Source organism: Microcaecilia unicolor, chromosome 2 (genome assembly GCF_901765095.1).
Source record: "Microcaecilia unicolor chromosome 2, aMicUni1.1, whole genome shotgun sequence".
NCBI classification, from domain to species: domain Eukaryota; kingdom Metazoa; phylum Chordata; class Amphibia; order Gymnophiona; family Siphonopidae; genus Microcaecilia; species Microcaecilia unicolor.
This window is the reverse complement of record NC_044032.1, coordinates 469,345,036-469,365,343: the sequence shown is the minus strand read 5'-3', so window position 1 is coordinate 469,365,343 and position 20,308 is coordinate 469,345,036. Positions and strand designations below refer to the sequence as shown.

General features: G+C 43.8%; 1 protein-coding gene across 1 annotated transcript in view; it reads right to left on the bottom strand.

Annotated features, from left to right (window-relative positions):
* The window catches only part of CTNNA2 (catenin alpha 2), a 1,714,656-nt gene that overhangs the window by 1,416,106 nt on the left and 278,242 nt on the right, over positions 1-20,308 (bottom strand). Inside the window, exon 3 of the mRNA XM_030191022.1 lies at positions 2,468-2,663. Within this exon, the coding sequence (XP_030046882.1) occupies positions 2,468-2,663 (196 nt within the window). The remainder of the gene's footprint in view (positions 1-2,467; positions 2,664-20,308) is intronic.

The following is a 20,308-nucleotide window of genomic DNA, read 5'->3' as shown; positions in this document are numbered from 1 at the left end:
AGGAGAGTTTAATTCTACTTCCATTTAATTTCAATATATTCCATCATCTTTATAACAGCAGGCTTCCCAAGGCAGATTACAACAACAGTTCAGATGAACCCATCAGGAAACAGGATAGCCTCACTGAAATGTGGCCATCTGTATTGTATAGAACAGTGTAGAGTTTATAACTACTTTTGCTACCAGCTATAATAATTTTTATGCTGCTTTAGTGATATTCAATGTTTATTTCATGCTATTTATATCTAGATATGGGAAGCTTTCATATAAATTAAAAGCTGTCAAATAAGTAAAAAAAAATCTTTTGTCTTCCATCTTTTAAGGCACTGCCCATCCAACTGGAACAGGTTTAGACTTTTTACAGATGGACCATGTATATAGGCAGTCCCTTATTTCTAATAATCTTTGGCTATTGTTTTCAATAGCATTTGCTATTGTTTTGGGTGAACTAAAATGGCATCAAACTCTGCCTACTACTTGGAAGCTCTACCTAATGCTTGGAAGCTCTGCCTACTGGCTTCAGCTCATATAATGGACTAGATAGGTTCACTTCATCTCCTGTTCATCCAACCTCCTTGCCCTCTCAGGCCAACCCTTATGATTTCACACACATTTATGCATAGGTCCCTTTAAGAGCTTGGCAGATCCTCCTTCAGTGATCTAGTGATTATATAACTAGTGATCTCCTGCTGATGTTCTAGTCAATTAGGAGAAGCCTTTGGAGAGATTGCAAGGTTGTATCCTTCTCAGATTAGATTAGCTTAGAAATATAGAAATCCTTAAGGGAACTTCATTATGTTATTTGTCTGAAGTAAGATAAACAGCTTATCTTTTCGTGCTGTACTGCTGGTTGTGGGTAGTGAGAATCTTTGGTCATTGACATGGTTAAATACATTGTGCAGTTCTTTTGTAGTAGTTGACCTTCAGCATGCAGTCTCACTGTTGCATGTAGGCACTGTTATAGTAATGCATTATTACAATGGTCAGATTTATTACAACAAATGTTAAGGTGCTCATTTTCAATGCACACAGACTTTGAACACATGTAACTTTGTAAGACTATGTGCTTTGAAAATGAGCCTCTTTATGTTATAAAATGTCGTAACTATCCTAGTCAGTTGGGAGAAAACTTTAAAGAGACTGCAAGGTGAATATCTCTCAAACAAGATTAGTTTTGAAATATAAAACATCCTGGATCTTAATTATTATTATTATTTTTTTTAAATAAGCTTGCAAAAGTGGCAAGAAGAGATTTCTAGTGATACTGGCAAAAAAGCAAGTACCAAGAAGGAAACAGCTATCTTCCCCCATCTTGCAGTGCCGATTTTGTAGAGAAACCTCAAGGATTGGATTTGAGGACCTCTGCCTTAGACAGAGCATGACACAGACACTGCGAAAGTTATTTCCAGTACGATGGGCACTCTTCCTCCATCTCCTCCCTTCCAATCCTGCATCCAGAGTCACATACCTTCTGACCCCCTAAGAGTCATACACCCTGTCCCCATCTAATTGCTTCCCTTGCCACAATCCTATTCCCCAAGAATGAGTCTTGTTCCCCAAGCCCAACTCTTCCCCTATCCTTCAGTTCCTCCTGGGACCTAACTGGGGTCTCCATTGTGGCCTGGTGGAATATGATGGGAGTGGTGCCCCTCCTTTTCCACTCAGGATTATGCCAGGATGCAAAGTGGTGCTGATGAGGATACTGCTGAGTGGCAGTACTGAAAGACTACTGCTAAGAGTCACAGGCACCATTTTGGATCCTGGACAGTCCGTGGCAGGAATCCTGGGTAGGCTCCTGTGGGGGGTCAGTGGGTGGAGGGAGAGTGGGCTCTGGAGGCACGGGGCTTGTTCTCAGGGGGCGGGGGTTAGTCACAGATGTTTATACCAGCCATGATGTAAATAATTGTGAGTAAATGCTTGTATATAAATACTATCTTAGTTAGTACTCTTGGTTAATTACGGTCTAGATTTAGGAAAAAAATCAGCAACGAAAAAAAGTGCTATTCTATAAGCTGTGCTTAAATTTTGGCATGGTTTGTAGAATAGTGCTTATGCCTGGGAATTACGTCTAACTTTACACACGTGAAGTTCAATTAAATTTAGTTAGTGCCAATAATTGCTTGTTAAAAAGCCAATTTTCGATGCTAATTGGCTTCTTACCTAATTACATTGTGTGCACAAATTGGGTGCATGTCCAAATTTGCACACACAATTTTTGGCAACTTTTACAGAATTTTGGGGCATGTGTGTAATTGCCAATATAGAATTTGTGTTTAGCGCGCAGCATCTCAGCATCTAACTTTAGGCAATCTATATTAAATTACCCCCTTAACTCAGTTTGGTATAAAGGCTCCTGAGTTTGCAACCTAAAACAAAACTCTACACTTCTTTATCTAAACAAAGGAGTTAAATTACATTTTTGGAAATCTGTGGTTTGTTTGATTTCTTTTTTTTTTAATATTTGTACCTTGCTTGCGTACATCTTCTACAGCAGCAATTAATTCTTCTTTCAGGTCTTGGCTCTCTTTTGCAATCTGGTCTCCTTTCTCCAAAAAGTTCTGAGTGGCCTGTTCTACAGAAGCAGCCAACACATGAGCCTTCTTAGATCGACCTTTCTTTTTTCCAGATGGGCCTTTGTTGCTTGTATTCACGAGAGTAGTTACCTTAAAACAAAAAATGAACATTTTAAAAAAGCACCAAAACTAATTTGACAACATGAGTATATAATGGCAGGTGAGGACTGCAAAGTAGACCTGGTCTTTTCCAAATACCTCCTGTTCCATGCTGTTGACCCCATTTTATCTGATGCATCCTTTCACATTATTGTCTCCCTTCTTCTACCAGTCATTTTATTTATTTTCATTTTGCTCACACCATTTTTCAGTAGTAACTCAAGGTGAGTTACATTCAGGTACTCTGGATATTTCTCTGTCCCAGGAGTGCTCACAATCTAAATTTGTACCTGAGGCAATGGAGGGTTAAGTGACTTGCTCAAGATCACAAGGGGCAGCAGTGGGATTTGAACTGGCCACTTCTGGTTTGCAAGACTGGTGCTCTAACCACTAGGCCACTCCTCCACACCATGCTTTTCATATGCACTCTAGCATTCTACCAATTCCAGTCATCACCTTTTAGCACCGGTTTATTACCTATTACCTTGAAATAATCAGACACAATCACCCAAGATCTCTCTTTTCAGTAGTTCTTGACAGTATCCTGCACCCTTCAAATCCTGCTGTCTTGTACTTCTGCATCTCAGGTACATAGCATTTTACTGTTTTGCACTGATTTATAGCTGCCAAATAACTATGACTCTTTTTTCCAAGGTCAGATCCTTAACCTCTTTTCATACCTAAACTGCAGGGCCACCGAGAGACTGAGCCAGGCCCAACCCCCAGAATTGCCGCCACCACTGCCGCCACCCCCCCCCCCCCAAAGATTGTTGCTGCCGCTGCCCCCTGAATCCACCTGCCTCAAGGATTGTCGCTGCTGCCGCCCCCCCCCCCCCCCCACCCACCGCAATGATAATACCTTGGCTGGCAGGGATCCCAAGGCCCTGCCAGCTTTTTCAAAACCAAGCATGTGCGGCTTGAGGGGAAAATCAGCTGCTTGGAAGGCAATGCAGCAGACTGTGAAGAACAATAGCGCTAGAGGAAGATCTCTTAATTTAATACAGATCTCTTCTGTTGGCAGGGCCCCCTGCCAGCCTGCTGTGTCTGTTCCCCCGGGTCCTCCCCTGCCTCCAAGGGGGGCCGACGCTGGAGTTTTCTCTCTCCTGCTCCTGTCAGAATGCGATCACCCAGGTCCCGTCAGGAGCAGGAGAAAGAGTAAGACCCCGGCGCTGGGGCCCCATTGGAGGGAATTTTGCCCCCCCCTGCCCCCTCCCTCGGCAGCCCTGCTAACCTGTATCTATGTTTGGCAATACATTCTAATTGAAGGGCTTATTTCCAAAATCCGCATTGGACTTAGAGAGTTTTGGAAATAAGCCCTTCACTTATTCACTTAATGGAGCTGTTATAAGGGGTTTGTGCCATTAAGACTTCCTGTGGTCAGGTACTAAGTAAGTCACTGCTCCATTGCTTGTATCAAAGAAAGCTGTTGAAGTTTTGCATGTGAATCTCTGCTTGTCCACCTAAAATCATCTGCTTTTCCTTAAGAACACTGAAGTGAAGCCTCTAGAGGGTTAAGCTGGCAATGATTGTGTCCTAATGAAAAGAATTTTAAAAAAGCACTGCCTTTCAGGAGCCTCCTGGTCTCATTTAAACTAATCAGAACAAGCTTGACACTCGCCCCTGGATTTTATAAAGGTTGTGCAAATTTGGGTGCGGATCCCAGATCCAAACACAAATTAATTTGTTAACAAACCATTAATAATAAATTATTAGTATTAATTGGCACTAATTAGGGCTTACGCACGGATTTGCTTATGCGTTATTCCAGTGGTTTCCAAACCTGGTCCTGGAGGCACTCCAACCAGTCAGGTTTTCAGGAGTTACACAATGAATATTCATGAGAGAGATCTGCATACATTGGAGGCAGTGCATGCCAACCTCTCTCATTAATATTCATTGTGGATATCCTGGAAACCTGACTGGCTGGATGCCTCCAGGACCAGGTTTGGGACCAACTGTTCTATTCTATAAAGCCCTGTGCCTGAATTCTCAGTGTGCAACAGAAAAAAATGGGTGTGGCAAGGGGAGGGACATGGGTGGGTCAGGGGCATACCCAAAATTTAGGTAAAGTGTTATAGAATAGAGTCATTTACATGTCCAACTGTGATTAGTTGTGAACCAGCATTTACACCAGGTTTCACCAGACATAAGTCCTCGGGAATCTGCACTAAGCAGTATTCTATAAAGGTTGCTTAATGCTAAGTGACCTTTCTAGAACTGGCGCTTAGAGCGGATCTTAACAGTTCCCAACTTTGGGCATCATTTACTGAACTGGCCCTCCATGACTAGTAAGACAGTATTTTTTTTTTTATTTTGTATTCTTGGCCCCACAAGGATTTTGCTTTGAGTCAGGGCTATGTATGAGGTTTCAGTAAAAGGAAATAAAGTTTCCCATCCAATCTAGAGCAGAGATCTGAAACATGTCACTGATGAAGCACCCCTCTGCAGCATCCCCAAGCTAGGACTTGAGCTGAGCAGAGAGAGAAACTGCAGCTATCCTGTTTTAACAAAACAATAAAGAAATCTCTTGTCAATCTCACTAGCAGAGAGGGAAACACTCCACCTTCCTGCTGTGCTATAGAGAAGGAGAGAGAGAGAGAGAGAGAGAGAGAGAGAGAGAGAGAGAGAGAGAGAGTGATTTGGAGCTGGGCAGCATTCATTGCCTGGATAAAAGTAAGTAAATGTGATGCAGCAGGACAAAAAGACTGAGTTGAATCAGACACTGTGTTTTCCATTGTCATTTACTTGGATAAAACACTTCACCTGTGTTGAAGTCTCCCAAGTTAACACCAGAGGCTGAAACTGCTTGTCCAAACTATTTTCGTTATCATTTAGCAATACTTTCTGCAGGGGAAGGCAGCTTGTGTTCTCAGCTGCATATGAGAGACTCCCAAAATAGAGCTAACAGTGTTTCCATGGAGAGAAGACTGCGGTACCTGTTTCATTAGCTATCAAACTGGACTCTGAGGCCCTTTTTACTAAGCGGCGGTAAGACCAACGAGGGCTTACCGCTCGCTAAACAGGAAGTACCGCTGGGCTACTGCAGCAGCCCGGCAGTACGTCCCACCCCTAGCGCACCGTCATAACCGTCGCTACAAAAATATATATTAATTTTTGTAGCGTCGGAGTGTACATCCTACCACCACCTCAGTGGATGGTGGTAAGGGGTCTCCCCCCTGAAATGGCTGCATGGCAAGTGCTTTACTTGCCACATGGCCATTTCCTGCAGGAAAGATAAACTTCCCTTTTACCCGCTGTGGTAAAAGGGAGCCTCGGCACACGTGAAAAACATGCACTGACGCTAGTGCAGGCCTCCCTTTGCTACAGTATGGTAAAATGGGCCCTAAGTACTTTTGAATGGTTTCTCTTGTATGGTGATTTGAATTCAGGTGAATTTTGTACCTAGAAGACCTGAGTGTGAAGATTAGGGGTAGCAAGTCATGTGTGGAGCAGACAGTCATTCAAAGCTCTCTCTCTCTCTCTCCTCTTCAGGTAAATAAACTAGCACACACTACTCCTTATTTAATTAGAGAGTGATAATGCATTTTTTTCTTTGTGACAGTTATACACATGCTAAGAGGGGGTCAGTATGCAAGATCAAATCTCAGACATTCTTAGATCACTCATCATTTGTCTTTGCCCTTAAAGGCATCCACTTTGTTACAGTTCTTAATGCAATTTGCAGTCAATTTTTTCCCTAATAATCTCTCTGCAATATTATTCACAAAATATATTGAACTGCTCCTAGGACAGAGACTTCAGTCACATCGTTGATAGTCCCTTTTTTGTCATTGTTGTCTTTCACATAACCAGTCTGTACAAATATTTAGCAGCACTGTCCCAATAGATCCTCTGAATGCTGGCAGATGGGGCACTTGTCTGCCTAGCAGCTGCCATTAGACAGATATGTGCTTTAGAATTTCTGGCCCTATATTTTTGTTCTAACATGGAAATGTGAGTAGTAATTTCAGAAGTCCACCCAGTGGCATAGGCCAAAACTTTCAACAGGGGGTGTGCCCCCCCTTCCAGTACCTTAAAACCATCTGCTCTGCTGTAGTCTTCACCTAGGCATCTCGCAAAACAGTAATTTGTGTCAGAAGGGGTGGGACAATTCACACAGAAAGTCCAGGTACAGGCCGCAGGCAGCCTACCAGTACTGCTGCTGCCCAGGCGAGGACTAGAGGAAGATGATTTTAAGGCACGGGCGAGGGAGGGGGCAGGTGGTGGTCTGAGAGTGGATGCGTACGCAACACACACACCTGAAATAAATATTCCCAGATATGGTCTCTGATATGATCAGCTGCCATGGTGGGGTTTCTTGCCTTTGTTTCCTCATTAGATCTCACAGTGTACATTCAGAATCAGAAATATGTTTCTCAAGACTATAGGAATATCTTCTACTTTTTGTGTCATCTTCTATTCCTCTCCTCTGCTCCTTGCATTTTATACCCAGATCTACTTCATCCTCTAAAGTCCTCTATTCATTCACTTTCTTTGTCTGCCCTTTCAAAGAGAGAAGCGAGGGCTGTTAACAACCATGTTCAAAGAATATAATTAGGAGTTATGATTGCACTGCATAATGATAGCTAGGTTCATTCTTCTCTTACCAAACATTTCCAGAAAAATGTTAAGATCTGACTTAGATAACCAGTCAGATTTTATTTTGACATGTTTGAGTAAATCATCCGTTTTTATCCAGCTTGAGAAAAGGGGAATACATATGCCATTTCTATCAATAACCAAGCTGGACAATGGGTGAACTCATCTTTTTCTACAAACCAGGATCTCCATTTTCAATGAGAAATGTTTTACAATATAATAGGCAATCAATATAATAGGCAATCAGGCATTGAATATCTATGGAGTTTTGTAACTGCTAAAAGTTAACTGGTTATGCTGATATTCAGCACTAAACGGTTAATTTTTTTATGAGTTAAGATAGGACAGCTATTTATGTGGTCCTATTTGACCGCTAAACTTATATGGTTAGGCACCGAATACGCTATTTAACCGGTCAGCAGACGTGTACGGCCGGTTAAATAGATTTGAATATCGGTGTGGGGGGGGGGGGGTAACTATTTAAACCACTCCCGATCCACGTGACCATTTCACTATAAGCTTTTTCAAGCATAATAGTCAGCTTAAACAAATTAACCTCTCCATGCTACTTAACTGTTATTATTAGTACAGAACTGAAGTTATGCTAATATGATTAATCAAAAAGGCAATTGTCATTTTGATAATCTCCAGTCTACCTCACCAGATGAAATATAAACTAGATCACATATTAAGGCAATTCTGGGCTGCAGATAGATTCTCATCAACATCAATTTGTTTTATAACCTGTAAGTCTCTATAGAATGAAATTCCAAGGAACTCAGGAGCCCTTTTACTAAGCTGCGTTGGCAAATACGCGCGTTGAATGTGCATCTGTTTTGAATTACTGCCCAGCAACTGCGTGGCCCTGGTGGTAATTTCATTTTTTACTTGCATCCATGCACACTGGAAAATATATTTTATTTTCCAGTGCACAGTGCTAACCAGCCGGTAATCGGCATGGTACATGCGTTGATGATTACTGCCCAGCTAACGTGCGAGACCTTATCGCTAAGTGAATGGGTGGCGGTAAGGTCTCAGACCCAAAATGAACGCACACCAATTTTCGTTTTGCCGCACGTCCATTTTTGGCCGAAAAAAGGCATTTTTTACAGGTTCGCTGAAAAATGGATTTGTGCGTATCCAAAACACCCGCCTACACTAGCACAGGCCATTTTTCAGCGCACCTTAGTAAAAGGACCCCCTAATGCCTTCTGAAGACCAAGTATGCTGACTACTACTACTTATCATTTCTATAGCACTAATAGACGTACGCAGCGCTGTACATTTGAACATGAAGAGATAGTCCCTGCTCGACAGAGCTTACAATCTAATCAGGACAAACAGGACAAATAAAGGAGAAGGGAATTACTAAGGTGAGAATGATAAAACAGACATGGGTACTGAACAAGTGAATAGGGGTTAGGAGTTAAAAGCAACAGCAGCAGCAGCAGCAAATCCTTAATTATGTCATGTGTGCTATGCATATTACCAAAATATGAAAAAGACAATAGTTGTCTTCTGCATATTTTGGTAATATGCATAGCACACATGACATAATTAAGGATTTGCTGCTGCTGTTTTTAACTCCTAGTTGTAAATGTCAATCACAGGTTGTCAAAAACATTTTGATTATATCTATAGCTCATACTAACAAAACATCAATAGTATAAATGGTGTTATGTTTATTGAATTTGATATACTGTCTTATTGGACAAGTTACAATTAAAAAAAAATGGTGCTGTGTGCATGACAGCCCTTATGTAGACAACCTAAGCCTTAGCAAAGTACCCATTTAATTATAGACCATGCAAAACATTTTTATTGACCTACACATAGCCAAAACTACAACTTATCTGACTACAAAAAAATGGTCCAAGTGTGTGAGAATTAGATGGTGGCAGAAAGGAATTCAATTAAATCTCATTTGGTTTTGTTGTTGTATGTTATATTGGTTTAAATTTTCTTGAAAACTCAATAAAAATGATTTTTTTAAAAAATCAGAGAAATACATAGGAAGTTAAAAAAAAAGCATAGTCAAGTACACTGATTGCTAGCTCATATCAAATACTTTCCTTATAAAGAAACACCAGGCCTAAAAATTAAAGGATTTATGCTCCTAACTTTGAAAGCTGGCTCCTAAATCAGCCTATTTCAAAATTTACTAGAGCTAAGTGCCTACATTTATATTCAAAATTTCATTAAACCTTTAACATAGGCATTTGTACCTTTGCCTTCTCTACTACCATTCTCACACACACATTTCTCTTTACTTGGCGAGTGCCGTACTTACTCGCAAATGCGCAGTAGAGACCCTCTCTGCCCTGCCCCCGCGTCAATACGTGATGACGAGGGCGGAACAGAGAGGGTCTCTACTGCGCATTTGTGAGGGACACCGCCGTCGCTAACGCTCCCCCCACCCGGAATTGCTGCCGCCACCCACCTTCCACCCAGTCGGGCCCTCGCTCCGCTATTGAAACAGCGAGGGCACGCAGCACACAGCTCTGCTGAGCTGCCGTCGGCCTTCCTTCTTCTTCTTCTCTGCCTGTGTCCCGCCCTCGACGACATTACGTCACACGAGGGCAGGACACAGGCAGGAAGAAGGAAGGCCATGGCAGCTCAGCAGTAGAGCTGTGTGCTGCGTGCCCTCGCTGTTTCAATAGCGGAGCGAGGGCCCGACCGGGTGGAAGGTGGGTGGTGACGGCTCCGGGGGGGGGGACGAACTCGGAGGGGGAGCGGCAGCCTTTCAACCCCCCCTCCTATACTAGCCCGTTTTTACAGGCTGAATGGCTAGTAAATACATAGTGAAACAAATCACGAAGGTACTGGCAAAACTGACCACAGCTTTATTATTACAACCATAGCATTACAGCAATTCACAACCAAATTCTCCTTGCATCCTAACTTCTAAATTAGAGTAGATGGTGTTATCCTAGTCTCACACACTGAACAACAAATTCAAAACTCTAAATTACTGAAACCTGCAGTGATGCAAGGGATCATTTGATAGGCCTTTTTGTATCCTTCATGGTGTTTACATGGTGGTGTTGCCCATCTTGCTCCAGCCTGCCCAACTGGGAGACAATGGAATTTCCCAATTATCGCCCAGTTACCACTTCAGCTGTGACATACCCCCATCCACCATCCCTATCCATCTTGTCGCTACATAAGGTAAATCAATTGCACCCATAGGCGTAGTTTGACTGTTTCATTTGGGGGGGGCAAAAAAAATGGGCGGAGCATATTAGCATATCATTTGCATATATACATATGCAAATGAATATGCTGATATGGAGGAAGGAAATGAAATTTACAGGCAAAATATCACAGATGCACATTTCAAAAAGCTGACATTTCAATTAATAAATTATGAATAAAATAAACTTTTATTTACCTTTGTTGTCTGATCATGTAGTTTTTCTATTCGCTTTGATCCCAGTGTCTTCTGTTTTATGCAGTGTCTTCTTTCCAGTAGGCTTCCCTCTGCTCTGCTCCCCACCCTCCCAGTCCCATCCATCTCTTGCTCCTTCCCTCTGCTCCCCACCCCTCCCAGTCCCATCCATCTTCTGTTCCTTCCCTCTGCTCACCATCCCTCCGTCCCATCCATCTCTTGCTCCTTCCCTCTGCTGTGCCTGACCTCTCCAAATCCCATCCATCTCCTGGTCCATCCCTCTGCTCCCCACCCCTCGCAGTCCCATCCATCTCTTGCTCCTTCCCTCTGCTCCCCACCCCTCCCAGTCCCAACCATCTCTTGCTCCTTCCCGCTGCTCCCCACCCCTCCCAGTCCCATCCATCTCCTGCTCCTTCCCTCTGCTCCCCACCCACCCCTCCCAGTCCCATCCAATTCCTGGTCCTTCCCTCTGCTCCCCACCCACCCCTCCCAGTCCCATCCATCTCTTGCTCCTTCCCACCCCTCCCAGTCCCATCCATCTCCTGCTCCTTCCCACTGCTTCCCACCCTCCCAGTCCCATCCATCTCCTGCTCCTTCCCACTGCTTCCCACCCTCCCAGTCCCATCCATCTCCTGCTCCTTCCCACCCTCCCAGTCCCATCCATCTCCTGCTCCTTCCCACTGCTTCCCACCCTCCCAGTCCCATCCATCTCCTGCTCCTTCCCTCTGCTCCCCACCCCTCCCAGTACTATCCATCTTCCCTCTGCTCCCCACCCCTCCCCCCCCGCGCGAGGTCCAAGATGGTGACTCCGTTTACCCCCTCTCTTCCTCCCTCCCTCCCTCCGGCGCAGGCAGCAGTCTTTTCCAGCGTTCCTGGCAGCTGTAGCGATATACACACTGCCTTCGGTCTGCCCCGGAAGCCTTCTCTTCAAGTTCCTGTTCCCACCTATGCGGGAACAGGAACTTGAAGAGAAGGCTTCGGGGCAGAGCCAAAGGCAGCGTGTACAACGCTACCGCTGCCAGGAACGCTGGAAAAGACTGCTGCCTGCGCCGGAGGGAGGGAGGGAGGAAGAGAGAGGAGTAGACGGAGACGCTCCTCTCCGTCCGCTTGGCTTCCCTGCCCTCTCTGTCTGCGTCCCGCCCGAAAGGAAATGACGTCAGAGGAAGGCGGGACGCAGATAGAGAGGGCAGGGAAGCCAATCGGACGGAGAGGAGCGCGTGCCTGCATGTGTTTTTTTTTTTTTTAACTTTTTTTTTTTTTTTAACTAATGGCGCGGCAGCGCCTCGCGTCGTTTGGGGGGGCACTGCCCCCCCTCGCCCCCCCCAGTCTACGCCTATGATTGCACCAAAAACCGTGATGCAAATATTGGTGCCTAAGTTGGGTGGGTATCCCCCGTATTATATAACAATGTGCATAAATGTTAGGAATGCCCCCATTCTGCCCATGACCTGCCCCTTTCTAAGCCCCTTTTTTCACCCATGCATAAATTCAAATTAAATATAATTAGAGCCTAAAATACTTGTTAAAATGTCAATTATTGGTGCTAATTAGCTCATTATTCAACTAAATTGTGCATGCAAATTGGGTTCATGCCCAAAATTGTGTGCATAATTTTTGGCAACTTTTGTAGAATTATGGGGTAAGTACGCAGTATTTGTTTTAATTTTTTTGAGAAGGGGCATGAAGTTGTTGGGGAATGGGTTGAGAGTGGAGTGGAAGAGTAGCCTAATGAATGGTTAGTGCAGTAACCTGAGAACCAGGGTAGCCAGGTTTGATTCCCACTGCAGCAACTTGTGACTCTGGGCATGTCATTTAACCTTCCATGCCCAGAGTCATTTAAACTTTCATTTAACCTTGCCCCAGTTACAAAAAAACACCTTATACTGTGAGCTCGCTAGGGACAAAGAAAGTACATGCATATACCCCCAGATTCTATATAGCTTGACTTAGGTTTTGTCCATAAATCCAGTTGTATTTTGGATTTACACGTGCAACTTAATTAGTTAATAAGCCAATCATCACCGATAATTGCCAATTAACAAGCAATTATTGACACTGGCATTAATTAGCATTTACGTGCACAACTGTCTAAGCATATTCTGTAATGTGATGAGTATAAATTCTAAGGGCCCTGTTTACTAAGGTGCATTAGTGTTTTTAGCATGCCTACACTTAGCACACATGCTAATCATGTAAGCGCCTATAGGGATATTGTAGGCACGTACATGGTTAATGTGTGTTAAAAACATTAATGTGCCTATAAGACTACTTAGTAAACAGGGCCCTAAGTCGCATAGTTGAAAAGGGGGCATGGCCATGGGCGTGGAATGGGCAGGTTGTGGGTGTTCCTAAAATCTATCCGTGTTGTTATAGAATACATCCGGTCCATGCCCAATTTAGGCACTGGCATTTACATCAAGTTTTACTTGGTGTAACTGCCCATGACTAAATTTAGTCCAGTGGCATAGCCACAGGTGGGCCTGGGTGGGCCGGAGCCCACCCACTTAGGGCTGAAGCCCACCCAACAGTAGCACATGTTTAGCAGTAGCTGTGGGGATCCCAAGCTCTGCCAGCTGAAGACTTCCCCTGATGGTAATGAAAATGCTGCTCTCCAAGATACTGGCACCTGTGCATCTCAGTTTTCAGCACATGCCTACTGCAGACTACCAAGGTGGAGAGAAGCATTTTCTCACCAGCTGAGATATTATTTTGGTGGTGGGGGGGGGGGGGGGGGGGGGGAGAACATTTGGTGCCCACCTGCTTCTTGCCTAGGCCCACCCAATATCTGCTGTCTGGCTACGCCCCTGATTTTAGTCATGTAGATGAGCACTCGGTGTATTCTATAAATGGCATGGAAATTTAGGCATATTCTATAAAGTATTCCTGAATTTGGGCATACTTTATAGATACGTCTAGGAGTATTTTTTTCAGTGCCAATTTTTTAGGCATGACATATCGAATCTAGCCCATAATGTGTACAGTGCTGTGTGCATTTAGTAGCACTATAGAAATGATGAGTAGTAGTAGTAAAGTAAGCATGGAAGCGCTATCCAGTTAGCTAGTGCACACAAACTGGTTACCGCAAGAGCCCTTACCAACTCCTAAATAGGAGACAGTAAGTGCTCCTGTGATGATTCTTTTCAATGGCCACACGCTAATGGAAGCATTAGCACACAGCCATTAATGAAACAAATAGGAAAAAAAGAACATTTTAGGGCCGTAATAAAAATAGCTTTAGTGCAGGGAAAGACCCGCATAAGGGTGCACTATAGCCATTTGTTACCGAAGCTTAGCAAAAGGACCCCTTAACTGTTTAACTTTATCCATATATCTTCGATGATCCTGCATAGACAAATAGGTTTGCTGAAAACATATAAACAAGTGAAACAGAGGGTCCTTTTTTAATGCAGTTTCTTTTACAGGTGAAAATGAACTTTTACATTTATAAGAGGGATTCGTCTGTAGTTTTGTACCAATTAGTTACTTTTCTGTAGTTTGTCCTGTCAATGTGGTTTATACCCTAGTATGAAATAATCCAGTTGGTTCTCTTCTTTATACCAGGTCTCTGACATGGCTATAATATCAATAATTTCAGTTTTATTCTTTGATTCCTAGCATTTACTTAGAGACCCCTAACCGACTGATATTCAGCTGATGGCAATCAGTAGTTTTTTTTTTTTTAATGCTGAATATTGCTGGCTAAATTAGCCCCCAAAATTCAATGTCGAGCCATGTCCAGTACCAGCACTCATTATCTGGGGCTAAGGCACAGTGCCATGGCCGCTGGAGCTTATGCAGGTCCTGGCTGAATATAGGCTATAACCTGCATATGAAATTGTTGTCCAGATTCCCACCCTCCGGAATGGAAAGAATCCCCCCCTTCCAGAGTGAACCCTTTATTCACCCCTGAAGATACAGCAAGGTAGCTTGGGCCTGGGCTCCCTCCCTCACTGGCTCCTCAGGCCTACTTTGAAGAATCCTCATTGGTCCGGTAGGAAATGGGCAGGAGTGATGTCCACTCAATTCCTGTTCACGTCCGAGGCCACAACAAAATGACTGCCGTGACCTCTAATGACAGCCTCAGGTTACTTCAAGTACCGCAATGGCAGTCATTTTGTTGTGGCCTCAGATGGGGGCAGGAGTGAGTTGGCATTGCTCCTGCCCATTTACCACTGGACCATCAGGGATTATTCAAGGTAGGCCCTGGGCGGGGTGGGGGGGGGGCAGGCCTACAATGCTGTATCTTTGGGAGTAGGTGAGAGGTGGATTGTGTGTGTGTGTGGGGGGGGGGGGGGGGGGGAATTCTTTCCATTCTGGGTGTGGGAGGTAGGATCAGAATGAGGCAGCTGGAGCCACTACCTGAAAGGTAACTGAGCACCGGCTGATACTCAGAATGGTGCCTGGTTACCTTTACTGCATAAAGTTAGGACAGCCTTTTTTCTGTTCTAACTTTATGCGGGTTCTTAGCTGATTAGTGGAATGAATATTGCCGCTAACCAGCTAGGTCCATGCTCTGTTCAAGCTCCACCTTTTTCCTGCCCCTAACCTCACTGGTTATGGGTTGGTCATTAAGAGGTAATATTCAGCAGCAAAGTCTGGTTAAGTGGCTCAAAATATTGCCTCTCCTGGCCATTTAAATCATTTTGAATATGATCCCTAAATGTTTAGGCCTTCGTAGGAAGGAAAATGGTTTAATCTTTGAAGCGCTTTATCAAATTGGCCAGAAAAGTGTCAGTTTCTTGACAACACAAAAACAAGATAGAAAATAAAATGCTGAAAAGAAAGTTACCTCTCTGAAACAGTAATAAAAACATCACAAGATTTAAAATGAAAATTATCACTTACAAACAAAACCTATCAAGTTGTCAACGCTAAAATAGACTGATTCTAAACCCCCATTTATTGTTTTATAAATATTAGAATGCTATAGAGGAAGACAGATACTATAAAGAATATTAATAGGAAGAGAACATCCTGTTACTGGTAGTTATTTTGCCCATACTGCACAAAATTACATTCATATATTATAAGATGCATATTGTAATAGGAAATCACAGACAGATCTTTTGCTGAACTGCGTTTTAAAAACCCTGTAATGCTGCACTCAATCCACATTTAAGGTAAAACTCCCATTAGGAGATTCAGTTCACCCTATCTCTATGGACAATGCTGCAGTAAAGTATAATGAGACCATGTTCACCTATTCGCAAGGAAGCAGTGTTTTAAGCATAAATAAAATCTGACTAAAAGTAAAATGCATCTAACACCTATGATCCCAGAAGTAACATGCTATGAGACACTTTAAGGCATGAAAAAGGGGAATTCATACTTTCAGGCCAAGAGGTGAATTCCCATAGTACTTTACCAGAGGATCTGCACATCTGGAGCCTCTTGTAAACCAGGCTCAGGACTGCAGGTGTCGCTTCACAGACAGAGGGAGCAAGTTTAGAAATTTACATGTGGACAAAACAAATGTAGAGACTCCCCACCCCTCCAACATATTCATGTGAGCAGATTTCTAAGATCGCTGCTCCCCCTGTAGAGGATTATGATCCCAGAGTGGCAGCTCCCCCCACCCCCTCCCCCCCCCCCCCCCCACGGATCCCCTGGTGCCCAGAGGTGTGTGAACAATGCTTACTCGCTAATGTTCTCAACAATCATGGGTTCAAATATGGCCACTGAAACCTCTAATGGGGGGGGGGGGGGGAGAAGTGAAGCCAGATGACAGATGCTGACATTTATAGCTGCCCCTCACAACAGGCACTTATATGTGTTTTGGGGCAGCTGTAAATGCTGGTGTCTATTTTGCCATACACACAAGGGTCCCTATGTGAAATGTGGAATCCATGTCTGTACTGCAGGCCCACCAAAGTCACTCCCTCTTCCATCCCTACCTATGCTCCCTTGTAGGGCCACCGAGAGACACAGCCGGGCCCGGGGCAAGACCGCCCCCCACCTGGGCTGCCGTGGCGCTGCCCCCCCCCCCCACACACTTGCACCACCCCGCATACACATTTGGGACGCACACTCCCTTATCTTCCTGTGTCTGGCTGCTTCTGCTCATGTGTGCCAGGATCCAGATAACTGCAATAACATGATATCCTGGGTCACCTGGGTTATCACGTTAATGCAATCATCCAGGTCCCGGCACACAGGAGCGGGAGAGAGATACAGACCTAGAAGAAGGCAGGCAGGAAGAAGCTTGCCAGCACAGACACCCCCCCTTGAAGGCTGAGCCCAGGAAATTTTGCCCCCCACCTCCCCTCACAGTGGCCCTTGGTATCTAAATGTAGTAAACCTCCACACATGTAAACGGCTTCTGTTGTAAAATGCCATTTTACATGTGTAGTGTCTCTCTACATGTATAAATGTTGCTATTTACATATGGGAATGCTTCTAAAGTAAGGGCCTTTATATACTCTACTTAAGAACATAAGTACATAAGCACTGCCATACTGGGAAAAAACCAAGGGTCCATCAAGTCCAGCATCCTGTCTCCGACAGCTGCCAATCCAGGCTTCAAGAACCCGGCAACCCCCTCCCCCCAAAAAAATTTATAATGTTCAATGAACTTTTCCCTCAGGAATCTGTCCAAACCCCCTTTAAATTCCGTAAGGCCAGCTGCTGTCACTACATTCTCCGGCAACGAGTTCTAGAGTCTAACTACATGCTGAGTAAAGAAAAACTTTCTCCTATTTGTTTTAAATCTACCATATTCTAGCTTCATCTTGTGTCCCCTGGTTTAGTTGTTGTTTGAAAGTGTAAACAAACGCTTCACATCTGTCCGCTCTACTCCGCTCATTATCTTGTAGACTTCTATCATATCACCCCTCAGCCGCCTTTTCTCCAAGTTAAAGAGTGGAGGAGTAGCCTAGTGGTTAGAGCATTGGTCTTGACATCCAGAGAGGGATCGTTCAACTACCACTGCTGCTGCTTCTCACTTAGCCCTCCATTGTAAGCCCTCCAGGTACAGGGAAATAACCAGTGTACCTGAAGGTAACTCACCTTGAGCTACTACTGAAAAAGGTGTGAGCAAAATCTACATAAAAATACAATTTTTCATTTGTGCAGCCTTCCGATAAAAGGCAACAGACAGAAAGAAAGCACAAGCTCATCTAAAAAACATTATTTGTCTTTACTGCAAATATATGAAAAGTCATAATGCAAATTTCAGATTACTGCTTCACTGTCAATTTTGTGCTTACTCATTGATTTTGTTTGAACCAACATTTTCAACCACCTGTTCAATTCTTAATATAGAAAACTGCTAAAACAGAAATCCAAGAAAACAAGCACAATATATTTCAGCTTCTGATTTTACAAAACAACAGCAGCACCAAGCAGTATTTCTGCCATACAGTATATTATTGCACTGAGAAAATTAACTCTTAGGTGTTTATCAAGCTGCAAAATGAATTAAGGAATGCTTCCTCATGGAGATGGAGAGCAGAGAGGCACAAAGACATAGTTGGTGTACTGAAGTTGGATATCAGCAATAGGAACGGTCCTAGATTCCCTGGAACTACAGCATAGTACCAGGGTTAATTTCTGAGGCAAGAACAGAGGCTGGAAAAATACAGCAGAGGGTCAGAAGGGAAAATGTATTCAACTAACAAGCAGAGGATAGACATTTCTGGAAGATTTTCATCTTCTCTAGAGCTAAGGTACAAATAGGCAGAGGGAAAATCACACAGCCAAAGGTAGCACACATAGATCATACACTTGGACCAAAATAGATTTCTTTCTTGAGAGAGGTTTTGTGTGAAAATAACACCTTTTCCATCTAGACAGTACTCTGAGAGGTTTTGTAGATATGTATGAAGATGTTGGTGTTTTCGGAGCAAAAAAATCTCTAACCCATAGCTGACGTTGTTTCACTAATGTAATGTGCTTAGTGAACACTGTAGTTCAGAAACTGGAAGTTAACATTTCACCTGTGGCTGCCGCATTTTTCCCACTGAACAGTTCAGCCGTTTTGGCTGCAAACTGACTTGTGTTTTTTTGTGAGGTTAAAGTTATTAAAGTAATAACTAGACCCGGGACTGTAATGTTAGCTATACTCCAATAGCCTGGCCAGGATTCCATAGTAAAGTTGTCTTTGATACAGGGCAAGACCAAGGATATCTGATACCCTAGGTGAAACTTCACCCATGTGCCTCCCGTCAAGGGTACCTCAAGTCACCCACTCAGTGGAAGATTTAGGCCCCACCCTTAGCCCACCCCACTCTGCTCACAGTCCTATCCAGCCCCACCCATAGCCCTGGCCAGACCTGCTCACAGATCCACCCAGACCCATCCATAGCTCCGCCCCTGGTACATACTGATTCACAGCCAGTGACAAAAAAGTGACCTCCCTGTCCAGGGGCAGCAGGAAACACCCTCATAAAATATCATCTCCTGCTGCTGCAGGATCAGAGGCAGTAGGAGATGACGTTTTACGAAGTAATTTCTGCTGCCGTTGGACAGAGAGGCTACTCACCAAAGAGATCCCAGCTCCCCAGCAAGACATGATCCGCAAGAGCAAACAACTTAGCAGGTCTGAGGCCCTCCCCTCTATGCCCAGCATCTTCCTTTCCCTTCCATATGCTACCATAGTCCAACTTCTCTCCTTCTCTATCTCCCTTTTATAAATTGTAAACCGTTCTGTCTTGCAGTAGCAATAAGATACGGTATATAAATTGATGTAAATAAAAAAAATAAAATAAAATAGTGTTTAGCATCTCTCTCTTTTCCTATCTATTCCCCTATGGTGCCTAGCATCTGTTCCCTCCCCTACCATCCCTCCCCACTATAGTATCCAGTATCTCTCCATTTCTCTACCTCCTCCCCTCCTGTAGTATCCAGCATATTTCCCCTTCCCCACTACCACATCTCCAAGTTCAATGGCTTCTGTTTTCCTCCTTTATCTACAGAAGGTGTTCAGCATCTGCCACCATGTGAAGTGTTCAGTGGTTTCCCTCACTTCCTTATTCAGTAGGCTTACAGATGACTAATCATGGTCAGTGTGTGACTTTGATGAGGTATGACCACCAAAAGTGGAGGGACCCTCAAAACCTAAGTAAAATTACACAGCAAAAAAGGAGTAGGATGGTCTGGCTCTTTCAATAACCCAGGGAGACTTATGTAGTTACAAAGTCTTTATTAATGGTCATCAAATGACTCGACACAGCAGTCATGTTTCGGTGCTTGTGTGCCTGCCTCAGGAATCGCTCAGGCTGTTCTGAGGCAATGCCAAATCAATACAACTTAAGGGTTCCACATTATGGAGGGAAGTGAAGAATAAACTGCATCCAGACATCAAAGAAACTGCACTGATCTTGCTCTCAGCGGCGAAACGCAGGTGTCCTAGATCAAAAGGGAATCATCATTCACATCTACTATTCTTCACAAATGAAACAGAATATTTCTTTTCAACTGGCTTCAGAAACCTTCAAAACTTATCTTTCAGGTTGTTTGTGTGTGACTTTGAGCATTCATGCATGCTTAAGTACTGCAAAGTCCCACCCCTTCCAAACTTCTTGTTTCAGAGGGGTAGGAGCTAGAAGGCCTTGAGCATGCATGAATGTTCTAGGACCCATGCCTGATGTGCTGTTTCATAGACACCATGATGACCACATTGGTGCCTCTTCCACACTGTGACACCTACTAT